The sequence below is a fragment of the Acinonyx jubatus genome, chromosome B4 (assembly GCF_027475565.1).
Source record: "Acinonyx jubatus isolate Ajub_Pintada_27869175 chromosome B4, VMU_Ajub_asm_v1.0, whole genome shotgun sequence".
Lineage (NCBI taxonomy): Eukaryota > Metazoa > Chordata > Mammalia > Carnivora > Felidae > Acinonyx > Acinonyx jubatus.
The window spans coordinates 23894337-23915005 of NC_069387.1; the positions used below are offsets into that span (position 1 = coordinate 23894337).

Below are 20669 nucleotides of genomic sequence, written 5' to 3' on the forward strand. Positions count from 1 at the left end.
CTTGAACTCACAAACTGTGAGATCGTGACCTAACCTGAGATTAAGAGTCAGATACTTAACCGACTGAGCCACCCAGGCACCCCAGGACCAAGTGTAATTTAAAGAACAAGGACTTCTGTTTACCTCCCTTGCTTCTGAAACATTGTATGTGTGTGTGTGTGTGTGTGTGTGTGTGTGTGTGTGTGTATGTGTGTATGTATATATACATATATATATATATATGTAATTAGAGTGTGATATATATACATATATATATATCACACTCTAATTACATATATATATATGTATATATACATATATCACACTCTAATTACACGAAGAGTATTGTACATTACAGAATGCTTAAACACTATCTGTACGCAATACTTTCTTTTGCCTTACTTTCCAATACTTTAAGAAATTCTAGAGACTTTCCACCTTGGCAGATTTTACAGTCTTGCATAATATGTCAAAAGGTATGGGGGACATTTTTTTTGTAGATATCTTTGACCAAGCTGACATCTTGAAACATCTTCCTTAAAAATTACAACAAAATCTAGCACCAAGGACTAAAGAATAAAACACTTTATACAGAGATTATTATTATTATTACTATTATTTAAATAAAGCTGCAAGGGGTGATGTCATGAGAGCAGGAAAAAGAAAATGATACTAAAACACTGAGGTTTGAGAGCTGGTTGTGTGGGAGGAAGACAGTGTGAGGCACTGAGGCACAGAACACACAAGAAAGGATAGATCTAGAAGGATGAGGAGGGGGTAAGTTAATGAGTTCGTGTGGGGTCTTCTGAGTTTGAGGCACAAATGAGGGCACAAGGATATGTCTTAAGACAGCCCTAAGGGATTCATTTTTTCTAACTTAAAGTAAATCACAGAAGCCACATAACTGAGTCTCACAGCAAACACTTTGAAATGAACCTGAGGCTGTTTTTCATAAATTGCCAACATTTCTCAAATAAACTAACGGCACATCACTGAATCACTGTGTGCAGCTTTTTGCCATGTTTGTGAGGCAGCCCCGCTGAGAGAGAGGCAGGACCGGAGACTCAGTGACAGGCAGTTGTGAACCTCAGCAGCTTCTACTCTAAAAAGACAAGTTGGCCACTGCATAGAAACAAACACCTCCAGTCAGAGAAATGGAGAACAGCTATTGTCTTCTCCATCAGGTGTCGTTGTTCACAAAGCTGAGTTTCATCAGGATTAGTCATATAGCTGTAGAATATGATAGAAGCAGTATATATATATATGCTTCATGTCACCAAGCGTGGAAATGATAGAATTGAAACTGATAGCAAAAGCCAACCTTATTTAATGTTTACCATGTATCAGAAGATGAGCTGGGCCTATTCACCGATTCAGATGAGATCCCCAGGCCAGTAGGCGTTCTCCGACTGGCTGGCTGACGCCCACCATTCATCAGGTAAACGAATGAGACTGTCCCAGCTTCTCATTTCTTCCCAGTGTTCTTGCACCTTGAGAGCTGAGAGGAGGGTGAACCCAAGTATTTTGTTCCCTCAGAGGAGGGGAAGTAATTTCCCACACTCCGGAGGCAGCTGCCATGGCTGTTCTCTTTTCCCTCCTGCTGTGAGTCTCTTCATACTGGGGTCACACTCATGATTCTCCACCCCAAGGATCCCTCAGGCTCTCGGAAGACATGCACAGAGGCTCACCTTGCAATGGGAACTCATTCATGGAGGGAACTGCTGCTTTCCCTGGAGCTGGGGGAGGAGCTAATTGAGTAGTCCAGAGAGAGTGAGGGAGAGAAGTTGAATGAACTTGAAGAAGGCTGCAGAGATCATAGCACTTGATCTGAGCCTTAGAGAATAAGTAAGATTTAACCAAGTGAAGCAAAGAGAGATGACATTCCAGAAAGAGGAAATGGTATTAAGGAGACCCAGGAGTGTGAGTATAGAGTTTTCTGAGAATGAAAATAAAATAGTCTGTTGCGATGAAAATGGGTATGGAAAAGCGAAAGAACACAAGACTGAACACGTGGCCTGGGCTCACCCTTGAGGGCATTATTATTATTATTTATTATCATTATTATCATCATCTGACCCAGAACTATGCTTTAGACTTTTCAGATAGCATAAATACCTGGCAATCGCTGATGGGAGAGCATTGTATTTCTCAAGTGTGTCAGGACAAAACAGATTGAAAACTGCTGTAGGGGCTATAGCATATCCCACCTGTGGTCCAGAAGGATGTCTGTGGGTTAGAGAAGAGATGGAAATGGATGAGCTAGAAGCTGTGGTGAAAGGAAACTTGGGAGAAACATCATGATCAATTGAAGAGGAAGAAGGAGAAGCTGAGTGAGAACAAAATTAAGCAGTGAAATGAGCCACTGTGATAGTGTCAGAAACATGAACAATGGAGGCACACAAGGACAGCCCTTCACCTGCATGGTGCTCTGCTCCTTGATGGCCAAAGGCAGAACCCTGGACTGGATGATCCCAGTCCCTCAAAGGGGACCACAGGGAGGCTGGCTGAATTCCTGCACGGAAGCTAAGGGGGCATGGCGTGAAGATGCCGACCCTCACCTATTCTCTTTGTAGACAAAGAAAAGGTTGTAGATTTAAGAGCCCACTTCTTGTTTTGTAAAGTTAGTGTCATCTGGGAGTCTGAGAAACAGTGCTAAGAACACTGAAGCTCTGTTGTCCCAGCACAGGACCTTGTAGTCTGAGTCTGCCACGGGTGCCACCCTCTTAACTTCATTTCTTTCCTTTAGGGCCAACTCTGTGACATGGAACCCACACAAGATGATGGGCGTCCCCTTACAGTGCTCTGCTCTCCTGGTTAGAGAAGAGGTATGTCTTCCCTGACTCATGGCCCAGTCCATCCATGGAGTTAAGTAGAATAAATGTGTGTAGTAACAGAATCAGAATACAGGATGATTTGACAGCCTGGAACAGCGAGCCATCTCCAAAAAGGGCAAATTGTTAACAAGGATGATTATGAGGTCCTCTTATGTCCAAGTATAGGACAGTCATAGTTTGAGTCTACAAGACAGGTATGTTTCATACATGGCTAAATTGTACTTGTGAAAAAAGGCATAGAACGTTAGGTTGTACTTGGCAGGGTCAACAATGCATCAAGAGAAACTTAGCATTCAAAAAAAAGTAATGGGTCTAAAAGAAGTGGAGTCACACAAACAGAAGGTTACTGAAGGGGTTGTGGGGAGGGATGGGCTAAATGGGTAAGGGGCATTAAGGAAATCATTGTTGCACTATATGCTAAGTAACTTGGATGTAAATTTGAAAAATAAATTAAATGAAATGTTAAAAAAAAAAAAAAAAGTAGAGTTCCAGGATGAGGAAGGTGGTAGTCTCCCACTGTCCTCTAGATAAACCATGCCTGAAGCCATTTGCTTAGGTCAGTGCCAAATTGCATATGGGACCCCACCAAGCTAGGGTTTGAATGGTGGGCAACAATTGGTGAACCTGTGACAGATGTGGTTGAAATAAGCAAGGATGTTTAATCTAAAAAGAAAAAGAAACTTCAAAGACTGAGAAGATGGCATCCTTCACAGTTTAAATGACTCAAGTGGAAGAGATTCGGTTTCTTCAGGGAACTGGGTCTGTAGCACTGGATGGAATGATTTGATGGCACAATCAGAATATGCCATGATTGAAGTTCTGACTTCTGGTCAATAAAAGGAAAGCTTTTCTAAAAATTAAGCTTTCTCCGAGGTAGTGAATGCTTTGCATAGGAATAAATTCACCACCGGGGGTAAGTGACTGGAGATTGGACAGACACTTATTAATAAAGGGAGAGAAAAGATTCCTTTATTGAAAAAGAACAGAATAAAACCCCTAGGATCCCTTCCAAATCCAAGAGTTTATGATGCTCTGACAGCATGTTCCTTATTGAGATATAAGGAATAAGGTCATTGTATAAGACCGTATTAAGTCTTCTGTGATAAGAGAGTTCTGGGCTCACAAAACTTGGGATATTTTAGGGGTGCCTGGGTGACTCAGTTGGTTAAGCGTCTGACTTCAACTCAGGTCATGATCTCACCGTTTATGAGTTTGAGCCCCGCATCAGGCTCTGTGTTGACAAGTCAGAGCCTGGAGTGTGCTTTAGATTCTGTGTCTCCCTCTCTCTCTGCCCCTCCCTTGCTCATATTCTCTCTCTCTTTCTCTCAAAAATAAATAAACATTAAATAAAAATTTAAATAAAAATAAAAAAGATTTTAAAAACTTGGGATATTTTAAATTGAAGAGTTAAAAGCAAGATTCATTACTTCAGGGCATACCAGAGCCTTTAATAGGTGGATATATATTGCAAATATCTTTAAAGAAGGAATTTATCAAGTAGAGTTTCCTAAATTTATTTGACCATGGGAATTTCTTTTACAACTATTTTATAGCACAGCAACTATTACTATATTTAAAATTGTTTGTAACAGAGGTGACTGGGTGGCTCAGTTGGTTAAGCATTGACTCTTGATCTCAGCTCAGGTCTTGATCTCAGGGTCCTGAGTTCAAGCCCCATGTTGGGCTCCACGCTGGGTGTGGAGCCTACTTAATACAGTTTACAACATAATGGTCTATAACTTTTTCATGGCTTGGAATCAGGATATTATCAAGGCCCTTTATGTGAAAAACTTATCCCTTTACTTATCCCTTTGTGCAATGAGACTGGTGCTGGCCAACCTTTAAGAGGTCATGTGTTTTGGTTTCTTTTAATGTTTATTTATTTATTTTGAGAGGGGGAGGAGGGAGGGAAGGAGACAGGGAGAGAGAGAGAGAGAGAGAGAGAGAGAGAGGGAGGGAGAGAATCCCAAGTACCAGCACTCCATTACTGCATTTTTATACTCCATTGCTTGTGGTAGTTACAATGGGATATTTCATTGCCAATGATAATTAATTAGACTCAGCACCAGAAGTTTAGTATGGAACATGGGTGGCAAAGTGACCGAACTATTCCAAAGAACAGTGAATGAATCATGCTCTCTGACTAAAGCAGCACTGCTGGTCTCCTCACCAGAAACCCCATCACATTTTAATTTGTCACGAACCACAGGAAGCCTCTGACTCTTTCATTATCTACAGTACAATTGTGTTTTTACAGAACGTTTGGCATTTTTTTCTCTTGTGACTCATGGCAAGTAAAGAAAAGACTAAAATGTGATCATCTAGTTAAAGTTAAAAGTGAGAGTTCTTTAAAAAAAGAATTTATCCAAACTAACACAAAATGTAATGCAACTAAAATTGTAAGGAGACCCTGAAAGACCAGATGGTAGGCAATAAAACTGGTCTCAACCCTATAGTTCGGGCTCCTTTTGCAATAAAATTCATTGTTATTCTTTTGAGAGTGAGGGAAATTAAATAATTGTAATAGAGTGGTAAAATGACATTGGATTTGAAAAAGAAAATTCACTTGAAGGCCAATAAAATTGAAAGTTGCCACAGGTGACTCCATTTTGTTTCATGGTCACAGAAACTCGGCATGCAAGCTCACAAAAAGGTGTACCAGTCCTAAGGGAGACCACCCCAAAGTGTGGAACAGTGGGTAGAGAGGACCAGCTTCTAGTGGTCCTTTCAAAACATACGACCTCAGGGCATCTGGATGGCTCAGGCAGTTAAGTGTACCACTCTTGATTTAGGCTCAGGTCATGATCTCACAGTTCATGAGACTGTGCCCCGTATCAAGCTCTAAGCTGAGTGTGGAGCCTACTTGGGATTCTCTCTCTCCCTCTCTCTCTGCCCCTACCCCCGTCCCCCTCTTACTCCCACTCTCTCTTGCATGAATACAAAATATATGAATGAACATTTTTTAAAAATACAGTACTGAAGCTCTAACCACTCTTGAGAGGGGAATATGGCATTTCAAAGATTGGTTATTTAAGACATCTCAGAATAATGATGTCTTTATTTTTTTAGATTTCAGCATATAAAAATAACAATAAGCTATCTTAAAAGCTATGACTTCCAAAGAGAACTCAAACCATAACAGCCAGATGATAAAGTACCTGAACTAAGTGTAAATGAAACACTAGAATAATCACACTATTAGTATTTTACAAAACAAAAGTTTCTAAAGTATTTTAATTACAATAAAACCAAAACATCAGGATATTCCTCAAAGAATGAACATTATACTCTGATTATGATTGTTTTTGAATAAATGCATTCTTGTAAAAAGGAGAGTAAAAGCATATATTTCACTGTTGTTAACCTGAAGTTCCATTTGACCCTGAGCCATTTATCCCACAGGGTTTACCTATCCCAACAGCTCATCCTGTCTGGATATTGGCCCCATCTAAAAAATTTGATTCTTATTGCTTTCTTTCTCCAGGAAATTCAGTGTCCCTTGCAAATTTTTTTCTTAAAGTCCCCTGAAATAACCACATTCTTATCAATAAGGTTGCTTATGTTTGTGAGTAGTTGTTTTATATATTTGGGGGCTCCCGTATTCAGCACATAGACATTTATAATTGTTAGCTCTTCCTGATGGATAGACCCTGTAATTATTATATAATTCCCTTCTTCATCTCTTGTTACAGCCTTTAATGTCTAGTTTGTCTGATATAAGTATGGCTACTCCAGCTTTCTTTTGACTTCCAGTGGCATGATAAATAGTTCTCCATCCCCTCACTTTCAATCTGAAGGTGTCCTCAGGTCTAAAATGAGTCTCTTGCAGACAGCAAATAGCTGGGTCTTGTTTTTTTATCCATTCTGATACCCTATGTCTTTTGGTTGGCACATTTAGTCCATATACATTCAGTGTTATTATAGAAAGATATGGGTTTAGAGTCATTGTGATGTCCGTAGGTTTCATGCTTGTAGCAATGTCTCTGGTACTTTGTCTCACAGGATCCCCCTTAGGATCTCTTGTAGGGCTGGTTTAGTGGTGACGAATTTCTTCAGTTTCTGTTTGTTTGGGAAGACCTTTATCTCTCCGTCTATTCTAAATGACAGACTTGCTGGATAAAGGATTCTCGGCTGCATCTTTTTTCTGTTCATCACATTGAAGATTTCCTGCCATTCCTTTCTGGCCTGCCAAGTTTCAGTAGAGAGATCCGTCACGAGTCTTATCGGTCTCCCTTTATATGTTAGAGCACGTTTATCCCTAGCTGCTTTCAGAATTTTCTCTTTATCCTTGTATTTTGCCAGTTTCACTATGATATGTCATGCAGAAGATCGATTCAAGTTACATCTGAAGGGAGTTCTCTGTGCCTCTTGGATTTCAATGCCTTTTTCCTTCCCCAGATCAGGGAAGTTCTCAGCTATTATTTCTTCAAGTACACCTGCAGCACCTTTCCCTCTCTCTTCCTCCTCTGGAATACCAATTATGCATAGATTATTTCTCTGTAGTGCATCACTTAGTTCTCTAATTTTCCCCTCATACTCCTGGATTTTTTTATCTCTCTTTTTCTCAGCTTCCTCTTTTTCCATATTTTTATCTTCCAGTTCACCTATTCTCTCCTCTGCCTCTTCAATCCAAGCTGTGGTTGTCTCCATTTTATTTTGTAGTTCATTTATAGCATTTTTAGCTCCTCCTGACTGTTCCTTAGTCCCTTGATCTCTGTAGCAATAGATTCTCTGCTGTCCTGTATACTGTTTTCAAGCCTAGTGATTAATTTTATGACTATTATTCTAAATTCACTTTCTGTTATATTGTTTAAATCCTTTTTGATCAGTTCATTAGCTGTCATTATTTCCTGGAGATTCTTTTGAGAGGAATTCTTCCATTTCGTCATTTTGGATAGTCCCTGGAGTGGTGTGGAACTGTGGGGCACTTCCCCTGTGCTGTTTTGAATAACTTGTGTTGGTGGGCGGGGCCGCAGTCAGCCCTGATGTCTGCCCCCAGCCCACCGCTGGGGCCACAGTCACACTGGTGTGTGCCTTCTTTTTCCCTCTCCTAGGGGCGGGATTCACTGTGGGGTGGCGTGGCCCGTCTGGGCTACTTGCACACTGCCAGGCTTGTGGTGCTGGGGATCTGGCCTATTAGCTGGGGTGGATCGGCAAGGTGCACAAGGGCGGGAGGGGCAGGCTCAGCTCGCTTCTCCTTCGATGATCTGCTTCCGGAGGGGCCCTGCGGCACCAGGAGGGAGTCAGACCCACCGCCAGAGGGATGGATCTGCAGAAGCACAGCGTTGGGTGTTTGCGAGGTGCAAGCAAGTTCCCTTTGGGATTTTGGCTTTGGGATGGGTGAGGGAGATGGCACTGGCGAGCGCCTTTGTTCCCCGCCAAGCTGAGTTCTGTCATTGGGGCTCAACAACTTTCCCTCCCGTTGTCCTCCAGCCTTCCTGCTTTCCGAGCAGAGCTGTTAACTTATAACCTCCCAGATGTTAAGTCCCGCTTGCTGTCAGAACACACTCCATCCGGCCCCTCCGCTTTTGCAAGTCAAACTCGGGGGCTCTGAGTGACCGGAGGGCCACCCCTCTGCCCTGGCTCCCTCCCACCAGTCCGTGGAGCGCGCACCGCCTCTCTGCCCTTCCTACCCTCTTCCGTGGGCCTCTCGTCTGCGTCCAGAGAATCCGTTCTGCGAGTCTTCTGGCGGTTTTCTGGGTTATTTAGGCAGGTGTAGGTGGAATCTGAGTGATCAGCAGGACGCGGTGAGCCCAGCGTCCTCCTACGCCGCCATCTTCCGCAAATTTTTTTCTTAATACTTTTCACCACAATATAAATCTGATGGAATACCTGACCAAGTCAGTAGAGTTTCCTAAATTTTCCCTTCTCTTCTAGGGGTTGATGCAGAGTTGCAACCAGATGCATGCTTCCTACCTTTTCCAGCAAGATAAACACTACGACCTGTCCTACGACACTGGAGACAAGGCCTTACAGTGCGGACGCCATGTCGATGTTTTTAAATTATGGCTAATGTGGAGGGCAAAGGTGAGCATGTGTAGATTGGCTGCATGTCGACTAAAGACAGAAACTGTATCTGGTGACCCTTATTATGAGATTAAAAACTGATTTCCAAATTGCAGATTACCCACGATTAAGTTTCTTTAATCCTGTTTCTAGATATCTGCCTTCTGCAAGGGCAAGAACATAAGCCAAATTGCTTCTAACGCTCACTGCTCTAGAAAACAAATCCAGGCTGCTTTATACGGCAGGACATCTGGATTTTTAAGAGGTGTTTTGTTATTGTTGTTTTGTTGTTGTTGGCTCTCAGCTCTTGGTTTTTACCCAGTGATTGATCCCTCAGGGTGGTTGGTGCCTTCTTTTTGTTTGGAGGACAAAAGTGAAAAGTCAAAACCCCACCATGATAGCTTTCTTTTGACATTTTAAGGGATAACTGTTATGCCCAGAATTTGTGATCCCCAAAGACCACCAGGGAGCCGAGTCCGCTGCAAAAGCAAAAGAGCCTTTATTCGAGCTAGCTCGAGCTCAGTCCCCTACCTGCACCAACGCAGTGGTGAGATACTGGGGAGAGAGAGCGAGTTTCAAAAGCACAAAGGTTTTATAGGGGTCTAGGGGCAGCCAATTAGCTGGGGAAGGGTCAGAGTCCTGTTACGCAGGTCGCTGGGCGTGTTTTTATCAGGAAGTTTGAACGGGTGAGCAGGAGGTTACTCAAGGGGAGGAGGCGCGATCTAAAGTTTCTGTGATTTTCCCAGAAAAGGGGTCATGTCGGGGACATAGTCACTCAAGGTGGAGAACACAGAACAAGATGGAGTCGGCCGGAGTAGGCCCGCCCTTTCATTAACCTCTCGTGATAAAGCTTTTTTAAAACTCTGGAACTACCCAGTAACCTCCATTTGTTCAGCTTCTCTGTTGACCCCAGTATTTAACTATAGATGATCACTCCTCTCAGGGATAGAGCCTCTGTAAGTAAGGGAATACGGTACTGGCTGGACCTAATTGCTGCCCTTTCAAAGAGCATACCTGGTTGCTGAAATGTAAGCGGGACGGAAAGGTCCAAGATTTTATTTTTAATTTTGGCCATATTCCTAATTTCAATGTCACACATCAGTAACTTCCCACCTGGTTTCATTTACCTCTCACAGGAGGCAATGGTCAGAGCAGCTGGACATGCCAGAAAAACCCAACTGCTAGAAAAACCCAACTAACCAAAAGGGTGCACGAGGGAACCTTGACAAAGGAAACAAGAAAAGGAGAGTTTAGAGGAAGGCTGGCACTCCCTGAGGTCCTGTACATTTGGGAGGGGGGCCCCAAGAGTTATCTGTGAGCTTTCTCGGGAGCCTGCACAAGCAGGTGGCAGTTCAATCCCAGGGGACACAGAAACAACTCGGTCAGCAGGAGTGAGACCTGCCAGGGTAAGACCCAAGAATGTGCCCTTCCCCAGGTCCATGTGAAAAGGAACCATGTCTACGGCAATGAGTTCCATGTGCTGTTCTTTACAAGATGTTTCTAAGTAAAACTGAATGCCTTGAGCAGTTAAAGAGGTGGATAGCTAACAAGAAAATAAGGGGGCTTGGGAGTGAAATAATGCAGTCAACAGCCATTTTATGGAATCTTCTTTAAATCCATCCAGGAAAAAAGGCAGTAGAAAGATGGTCTCACTTAATGCAGAAATAATTCTTATGTGGTTTCCAGGGATGGCTGGGCTACATATTCTTCAGACAAGCCTCTGTAATAGTATTTGCTCTCACTGAATTTCCTCTAAGTGTTGCTAAGTATCCATCCAGCAGCTGCCTGCAGTCGTTACCTCATAAACATGGTATGAGGGGTGGGCTTCCATCCCTTGAGCCGGGCAGGGGCCCCTTCCTCTCTTGAAAGATGAGAGCCTGACAAAGACACTTACTTGGTCCCCACCACCCAGACGAGACTCCTTCTGTTGGCAAAGACACTTCCATTTGGCAAAAAAGAAAGAAAGAAAGAATAGGAATTATTGGCATACTCTCAAATTGTTTTAACATGAGTAGATTTTTCATTTCCTTGATTGGTGGGAATCAAAAATGATGAACATAAATATAAGCTAGGTAGTTGAGGAAAGCCTGAGCTCTAAATATTGTTCAGTATCATCCTTCTTGTCCCCTTTTCCTGCGGTGTTTCTATTAAGATGATGATCATTAGCTATATTTACACAAAAATGTTCCTCTCATGGTTCATCAGTTCCCGCTGCTCCTTTTCCATCTGAAGTCTCCTCACCAGCATGGGGCAGCGGTTGGTTATAAGAGAAATAACTTGGAGGACATCAGGTGTGAATTAAACAACAGCAACAACTGAAGCCTGAAATAGGCAGAGGATCCAGTTTCTAATGTGCTGAAATAAAGGCACGAGAGGAGGGAATAAAAAAGGAAAAAAGAACAATCTCAGCAGCCACATAATTTATGGATACATATTCCTTTAATTTCTCACGCAAAACCTTAAGTATCTAGACACGTAAATGGCAAAAACGTCCTGGAGCTACCATCCAGGTAAAAAGAGGGCCTAGGTAGGGGGGGCAGCCATAGAAATGGAGATGGTAGCAAGGGATTCAATCACTATTGCAGACCCGCATTTCTGGGGCCTGAGAGCATTAGATGAGGGTTTTGAGAAGCAGAGAAGACTCGTGAGCAGCACTGATGGTGTCAGGCCCTGGAGACAACACAGCTGCAGCAGCTGAATGCTGGTAGACAGTGGCATCACTGAAGAAGTGGATATACGCGGTGTTCATCTTCCTAAAATACCAACTTGGGGGTCTGGGGTGGGACCCGAGAATCTACATTAATAACACAGTTGATCTGGTGCTGATACAGGTGGTTCCTCAGAACATACTGTGTCAAAACACCGCCCCAGGGAGGAAAAGTTACACCTCCATTCATTCATCCCCTCATTCAACCAGTGTGCATTGAACCCCTAATGTATGCCAACCCTGCTGGTATGACGGAGACTGTAGTGAACAAAGGAAACACCAGTCTGTGCCCTTGTGGAGTGTCCACTTCAGCCAGATAAGTCTACACCAATCCTAAGTGTGTAGGCAATGAGGGAGAAAATAAAACCACCTTTCTCCTGAAGCTCCCTCAGCATAACTCTGACACTGGGCTCTAGACTTTCACTTAGACATGTCCCTCGGAGCCTTCAGCCTCCTTCATAGCAACCCAGGTCATGGTGATAAAGTTTTCCATGTGCTGTTGTCATCCTCAGAATAAGAACTGTGTGGCATGTGACAACTACTCAACATGTATTTGATGAATGAATGCATTTTGGAGAATCTCGTAAAAGCCTTCCAAACTATGGAAATAAAACATGGATCTTCTTCCCATAAATATCCAATATCAAGAGAGGCCAGGCTTCTAAGGGCAAACTAGAGTTCCTGTGTCACTCCCCCTTGTACCTCTTTAGCTTTCAACTAAAGGATGATCAGTTTACTCCTTAATCATCTTAAGTGAAGTCCTAGACTAGCAAAAGCGAGAAGATTCCCATTCTAGTCTCTGATAATCCCACTGCCTTTGTGATACAATCAAACTCATGTTCAGAGTATTCATTTTACTTTTACCATGTCCCTATATGGGAGATCAGACAAGCACCACCATTCCCATGGGACCAGTAAGATTAGCCAAGGCCATGTGACTAGACAGGATGAGTCCTAGTGGTCCCGGCTATTATCTTGGATCAGATACATGCAAGTTTAAATCCAACTCTGGAGTGGTCCAAAGGATCCAGTTTGGAGACCAATTAACTTCCCTCCTCCTACCTAGGAGTACCCAAAGTGTACCTACGAAGTGTACCCAAACTGCCAGGTCAGTCCAAACCAACCCCGAATCCTTGGTACCACAGAGTCATATAGTGCATGGTGTAGGCTCTGGCCTGAATATTCAGCTTTGGGGCCCTTCCTTTGAGCCATCAGGAACCAGTCAGACTCCTTGGCCGATCAACCAGGGCAGCAATCTCCACAGAAATTATTTCTGAACCCATCAGATTTCTTTGATGCTTCAGATGTTCAAGTCACTGGCCATGCTGTATCCCCCTTTTAGCTGAGATGATGAGACTATAAATAGGAATGTGGGCCCATCTTATGTCCATTGCAGCTTCTTCCTCCAGTTTCCATGTTGGATTAGTCACTGGTTGGCCTGTTCTAAGTGCTCCTGGGATGAGCATTAGCTGTTTGTCTAAGCTATCCATTAGTGCTCCATAAATGCTGAAAGGATTAGGAGGAAAGCCATTTTGAAAAGTAATTCCCTGAAGTGTCCTGAGGTCGGTAAACAGCACCAGTCCAAGGTTGTAGTGTTGTTTTTCACAAGTCCAGATCCTGGGCTTCCAGAGCCGGAAACTAAAAGACCTCTGTGATTATGTTCGCCTGTTACAAGCATGTAAATCATTTGTCCCCAAAGGAGAAATCTAATGAGGCTTGCAGACTGACAGGCTAACAAAGCATCTGTGTGCCCTTTAAGATTAATACATTCATTTATTCAGCAAATATTCATTGAGTACCTACCCTATTTGTTCCATAATGGGGGTACATTGGTGAACAGAAGTGCAGTCTGGAAATGGTAAATTTTCATGATGGTCAGGAGCTAAACAGGCGTGCTGGGGGGGTCTCTGATGATGCTTCTTATCCGCAGGAAGAGAACAGCCCAGTCTCCTGTCATTAATGACTTCCATAATTACCCCTCAGAATGACAGAGGCAAATTTTCCCCTCAAGTAATCAAAATAATTGCTTAGAGAATGAGGGCTCCAAAAGAAAAGGAAACCACTGTGGAGAGCCGAGATGACATGAAAGGCAACAAAAACACCTGAGGGGAGAACATTAAAGGAGAAATAATCACCAGAAAAGCCTCTGGAAACAGTCTTGTGCAAGGAAAGTGTGGAGCAGAGCTGAGCTGGAAGTGGCAGAAAGACCTTCAGTCTCCAGTGAGATTTGTCCCACAAAGAGCTTGCCTGCCTTTCTCAGCCCCCTGCCGATAACTTTTCTTCCTCTCTTACTCAGGGCACCACTGGGTTTGAAGCACATATTGATAAGTGCTTGGAGCTGGCAGAATATTTATACAATATCATAAAAAACCGAGAAGGATATGAAATGGTGTTTGATGGAAAGGTATGTATTCTGATCTCTATGATCTCAAAAAGTTTAGTCAATTCCATTTTTTTTTATGTTTTTAAATGTTTATTTATATTTAAAGTTTCTATTTAGAGCGAGCATGAGCACAAGAGAAAGCAGGGGAGGGGCAGAGAGACAGAGAGAGAATCTGTCAGCGCAGAGCCCAATGCAGGGCTCCATCTCCTGAACCATGACACTATGACTGAGCTGAAATTAAGAGTTGGACACTTGACTGACTGAGCCACCTAGGTGCCCCAACTCTAATTCTTATCATTGATTTTTTGTGTGTCAATCATGTACTGTCCAGGTAAGTGGGACCATTAATTACAAAGGAGAAGCAGGGGTTCTGAGCTGGAGTAAAAAATCACACTTACAAAACAATAACTCTGTATATCGTGGTGAACGTCAGGAACTCTAAAAGTGGTTATGGATTTAAAACTAGGAATTCTTGGGGCGCCTGGGTGGCTCAGTCGGTTGAGCTTCCGACTTCGGCTCAGGTCATGATCTCACCGTCCGTGAGTTTGAGTCCCGCATCGGACTCTGTGCTGACAGCTCAGAGCCTGGAGCCTGCTTCGGATTCTGTGACTCCCTCTCTCTCTAACCCTCCCCCGCTCATGCTCTGTCTCTCTCTGTCTCAAAAATAAAATAAAACATTAAAAAAATTTTTTTTAAGTAGGAATTCTATTCAGAAGTTGCAGAATAGATTTGAAATGTCCTTGGAATTTTCTAAACTGCCACCATGGGCTGAATGTGAATCTTACTTTCCTCCTTGTAGCCTCAGCACACAAATGTCTGCTTCTGGTACGTGCCTCCAAGTTTGCGTGTCCTGGAAGACAATGAAGAGAGAATGAGCCGCCTCTCAAAGGTCAGTGATACAGGCTCCTCCGGTATATACGTTGGTGTGTACACTGGGCCTTCCACGTGCATGGCATCTCTCTAACATGCACATGTCTCTAGGAGAAATCCAACCTCTTCCTTGGTGTGCAGGCCCACTCCCCTTCATGAGGGCTCCTACAGAACCAGGACTTTCAGAACTGGCATAGCCAGACTTGTAACTACCCTATTTGCTTCTCTTTTCTTTTTTTTAAATTTTATTATTAGAACAAAAATTTTATGTTTATTTTTGAGAGACAGAGAAAATGCACATGTGCACATGCAAGCAGATGAAGGGGAAAGAAAGAGTGGGACAGAGGATCCAAAGCGGGCTCTGCACTAACAGCAGAGAGTTCATTGCGGGGCTTGAATTCATGAACTGCGAGATCATGACCTGAACAGAAGTCAGACATTTAACCTAATGAGCTACCCAGGTGCCCCCCCTAACAACCCCCTCTTTTTTTTTTTTTTTTGCTTCTTTTTTCTGAGGGCAAGTTTATGAGATCTTAAAATAAGTAATCAGGTGTTAGCTTTACTGCCATTCGTGATACAAGAACCCTTGCCGAATTTGGCTGACCCACCAAGTGAAACCTTCTGTGCTCAGTCATACGCACAGAAGAGATTTCAGGCACCAGAAATGGTTAGGAAACAGAGCTGCTACTGACCCTCTTGAGATGCCGAGGTCAAGGCTACCCTATGGAGCTTGCTGAACCCCAGAAGATAATAGGGCAGGGAACGATAATAATGGCCACTGTTTGAGTGCATATTGTGTCCCAGGCTCAACTTTGATCTAGCATTAGGTCACCTAACTTTCGTAAGTGTTAAAAATGACAGAAGAAGACAATTTAGGTGATATAGACAAACTTAATCTAACATTTCATGAAGTGGGCAACCTGCATTCCCAGGAGGCCAGAGAACTGCAAAATGGGGGGAAGGCAAGAAGCTTTTATAGGATAAAGAATAAGGAACAGGAAGAGAAAGAAAATGGGTGAGGAACAAGGAGCCCCAGGTTGGCTTGGCATCAGGGATTGGCTGACTGGACATTCCATGTTTCTGGTCAAGCAGAGCGTTTATAGGGATGTGAAAGTTAAGTGTCCTTTTCCTGAAGTGACATCCTGGGCAGGAGCAGCTCCATCGTGGGGCCTAGAAACTTATTCCAACATAAGTAACCTAATGTGGGAAGCACTGTTGTCTCTCCCTTTTGCTGACAGGAACATGAAAGCATGGGGAGAAAAAATCACTTTTCCAAAATCACTGACTCCAGAGCCAGAGGGCTTCAGCTTCAAGTTTTTCTGTGGCCAGTAAGATCCTTTATCTTTTCTCTCCTGCTTCTAGCGTTTACACATGGGTGAAATTTGGTTTACGATGTACGCCAGAGAGAGTATTGAAGGCAAGTAAATGCAGGGCTCCATCCCAGTGCTGAGGAATAGGACAATAGGGATGATCGTGTGTATTTGGATGTCAGAGGGTGGGTTAGTTGGTTGGTTTTCCATTTACCACAAAGGAGGGGACTTTCTCCAGTCACTTTCAGGAGCAGGGAAGTCCCTCTCCCCCACCATGCAGGAGCCTGGGCTGCCTCACTGACTTTCAGAATTTCCAGTATTTTCTTCTGTGTCAAACAGTGGGATGGTGTGTGGGTTTTTTAAAGTTTATTTTTGTTTATTTTGAGAGAGTGTGTGTGTGCGCAAAAGGGCAGAGGCAGAGAGAGAGAGGGAGAGAGAGAATCTCAAGCAGGCTCCACACTATCACAGCAGAGCCCCACATAGGGCTCAATCCCACAAACTGTGAGATCGTGACTTGAGCCGAAATCAAGAGTCAGATGCTTAACTGACTGAGCCACCCAAGTGCCCCTTGTGTGGATTAAAAACCTCCAGAAAAGCTTAGAGATATGAACACCTGTCCATAGACAATCCAGGATCAAACCCTCATCAGGGAAACTTGCATATAATTGAGGTGTTTAAATCAAGCCTCTTAATTAGAGTAGTGGTTTGCTATCCTGGCCTCACATTAGAATCAGCCTGAAGTTTTATAAAAAACACTGGTAAATTCTTTACCCTAAGAATTTAATCCAATTGGTTTGGGATGGGCTTAGGAATGGTTTTAAAAGTTCTCTGGGTGATCCCAATGTACAGCCCAGGATCAGAGCCACTGACCTAGAGGAATGCATGGAAGAAAGCTTCTAGAATGGGGGATCCATCAATGCATGTGTCTAGGAGGAGGGGTTATGGTCATGTTTGAAGTTTTAATAAAGTTGGCTCATTTGCTCATTCCAGGAGATCAATTCCAAGAGGTGGGAGGGAGAGAGGGTGAGAGTCACATTGGAGGTGATAGGTGGGCAAAAAGGGGCCTGCAGTCATTTGAGAGGAAAGAATTCATATTTTTTCCTGAAGTTTTATGGTGTGGCTTCTCTGTAGTGTGTATCATTTTACCAATGACTAATTAATTTAAAAAATTAGTTATAAATTAGATGTTTCCATTCTTACTGGCTCTACCTCTTTAATGAACCCATTGACCAGAGAGAGAAAATCCCTGGAGTAGTTTGGCCAATTTCATTCCTTGAATCAATGAATTATTTCTGGGCTGAGGGATGGGACAAAATGGGAATACAGAACAGAAAGAGATTTTTCCCATCAGTTTCTGAACAAAAATCAACTCTGAATCTCCCCCATTTAAATACAACTCTCTTCAAATGCCCCTCAGGTTTTAGCAAAAACACATAAACTGTGATGGGAATGGAGATTATTTCTTGGGGAGAGCCATTAGAATATTAGTAAACTATTTTTATACAGTTTGTAGTTCAAATCTGAAAGTCTCTGGGGATTGCAAAATGAATCCTCTTAAATTTTTCCTCTCCTGTGTTTCCATTTTATTGACCAGAATATAGAGAATTTAGCAATTCAGAATTGGAAGTCACAATAGAACCACATAAAATATCAAGGTTAACTTTTGTTTACTTATGTCAATAATTTTTCAGAGTTTCCTCTTAATTATAAAGCCCTTAATGTATAAATGTATAATGTCCAGGGATTAGTAAATCTTCACACACACACACACACACACAATGTCAGAAGGAAAACAGCTGAGGTAAAATAAAATGAATCATCTGCTCTGTCCAATATATTATCAATAGCCATATTTGGCATTTAAATTTAAATCAATCAAAATTAAATTCAACCAGAAATTAACTTCTTTAGTTACACTGGCCACATTTCAAGTGGTCAACTTGTGACCAGTGGCTGTTGTATCAGAGAGTGGAGATATAACACATCTCTATCGTTACCTAAAGTTCTCATGGTCAGTGCTGATATAGACCCAAAATGGGAGGAAATGTGGAGTCTTCTGTGCCGTTGTATGGCAAATGAGAATTAAGTCAAATTATGGACCCTCCAATAAAGAATTATTCTTTATGCCCTCTTGTCTGGTACAAGGCTTAGCATACAATAGGCACTCAAAAATGTTTGCTTAGCTAACGTGCCATTTGCATATTCCAGAACACGGATGGGAAACACTTAGGAAACCTACTAGTGGATCCTAGGCCTTTCTCCACAGCTCACACTGATGTGGGGGCAGATATCTAGGCAACAGGTGGTCATTACCAAACAAGACAGCCTAAGCTTCTTGAAGGAGGCTGAGAATCTGGTTCGTGCATTCCTGCTGTCTGTCAGGACTGTGAGTGTGCAGGTGGCCCATCATCATTGAGGCACAGTGGACACAGAGGGCCTGGGGTACCACAAAACCACATACAACTGCTTTAGACACAGGCAGGACCAGCAGAAGAGCCCATGAGGGTATTCTTCAGACATGAATCCTGGTTCTTCATCATCATCTTCATCTTGTATTTTATTACATTGTATTTTATAATTATCTGCATATCTGATCCCTGTTTCTACCAGTCCTATACTGACAGATGGGACTTCCAGAAGGTCAACAGTGGATTTAAAAGTACATTGGCAAGGATGGGGTGCCTGGGTGGCTTAGTTGGTTAAGCATCCTACTTCGGCTCAGGTCACGATATCACAGTTCGTGAGTATTCATGAACCCCCGCGTTGGTCTCTGTGCTGACAGCTTGGAGCTTGAAGCCTGAATCGGATTCTGTCTGTCTTTCTTTCTCTCTCTGCCCCTCCCCAGCTCATGCGTGCACACATGTGCACACTCGCTCGCTCTCTCTCTCTGTCTCTCAAAAATAAATAAACTTCTAAAAATAAAAAATAAAAGAACATTGGCAAAGAAGTAGTTGGCTTTATATGTAAGGTGATATTCTTCCATAGTCTATATTATTGAACGTAATGAGGAATTTATTGAAATTTTAATGTGTTGGGATTCCTATTTATGGTTATTCTGCTTTTTCATTCTTCAAAATTTCACTCATGTTCCCAAGATTTAGCAACAAAAAGATTTTGTAATACATACTGAAAAAAATACATTTCTATGATTTTGTGATGCTTTAACCTGAGTTCTCTTTGGAGACACAAATGTGTATTCAAATTATGGGATAGTTCCCTGGTTATTATCTTCTAAAGGACTGAAAAAGCTAAGGACACAAGGGAGAAAATGATACCCTAAAACTCTTAAGGCAGCACCCAAGAGCTCCTACTGAGTATGTCTTCAATGAATTCTTCAACATGCAGCCTCTCTTTCCTGACTCTTTATTCAACAAAACCAAGAATGTGACCGAAAGAAAAAGTCTAGAAATAAGTAAAAGTGCTGTATGTTCATCAGTAGAATCAGAATATTATTTTCCTTCTGAATTTGCAATTATTGATTATGCAATGAAGTAGATGTTCCATTTTCCTGTAAATTTTATTCATCCACATTTTCTGGAAGCAATCCAAAGTCATATGTATTTACACAGCTGTGACTTCTGCCAACCCAGCTAGCTTCAGGAACTGGGGGGATTCAGTCTGACGTAACGCCAAAACCTGTTTGGAATGATGACTGTTGCCATTTAAATTTTTGACCTTTGATTTGATTTGATTTATCTGAAAAATAGGAGGTGATTGTCTTTAATAATTAATACCACTTATGCTTGGATTGCCCATTAAAATGAAATCAGAGTTTAATTCACTGAGTACAGCATGATCATTGTTTTATCAGTTCTAAAGAGGAAGCATGATTTATTACATGAATAAAAACTAAGGAATACTTACATGAATTTTCCTGAAATTCCTGCAGACAACATTTGGATTTGGAATTCCTTTTCTAATTTGGGGTTTCTCTTCCCCAGGAACACATTGATTTGCCATTCTCCTAGCACAAAGTGATAATTTCACATCCTTAATGCTAGAATATTCTAGTAGATCCACTTTCAGAATTTAATCCCAGACTTGAGATAATTTATTTTTGTCATATTTATTCGCTGGGATGAGCCTTATGCTCTGTGTACATTCTTTATCCTTTAGAGGAAAGAAGGGCCAACCCAAGAAAAGCATTCCTCTTTATATTACCTTCCTATGTAATAAAGAGGACGAAAGAGACTTAACCTAGAGTCAGAAAATCACAGTGCAGAACTGTCATGCACATTCGTTTTTAGGTGAGGAGATTAGGTTCTGGATGTAAGGTGAAGGTGAAATGAAGGTTAAGGTGAACTCTGTCCTTGGTTTTCTCTTTGGTAGCTAACAAATAATTAGGCCTGATGGGAAAAATGTTGATTTTGCACATTGAATACTTTGTGGGTTTTTTGTTTATACTTATTTAGTTTACTTTTTGAACTTCAACTCCTATAGTTAACATCCAGTTATGTTAGTTTCAGGTGTACAATATAGTGACTCTGTACTTCCATACATCACCCAGTGCTCATCATCGTAACAAGTGCACTCCTTAATCCCCATCCCCTGCTTTACCCCTCCCCCACCACCTCCCTCTG

At 42.3% G+C, this 20669-nt stretch overlaps 1 protein-coding gene across 1 annotated transcript in view; it reads left to right on the top strand.

The window, feature by feature from the left end:
- GAD2 (glutamate decarboxylase 2) overlaps positions 1 to 20669 on the top strand; it is an 86780-nt gene that overhangs the window by 59733 nt on the left and 6378 nt on the right. The window contains exons 12-15 of the mRNA XM_015085847.3: positions 2726 to 2804; positions 8691 to 8840; positions 13823 to 13930; positions 14709 to 14798. Of these exons, the coding sequence (XP_014941333.1) occupies positions 2726 to 2804; positions 8691 to 8840; positions 13823 to 13930; positions 14709 to 14798 (427 nt within the window). The remainder of the gene's footprint in view (positions 1 to 2725; positions 2805 to 8690; positions 8841 to 13822; positions 13931 to 14708; positions 14799 to 20669) is intronic.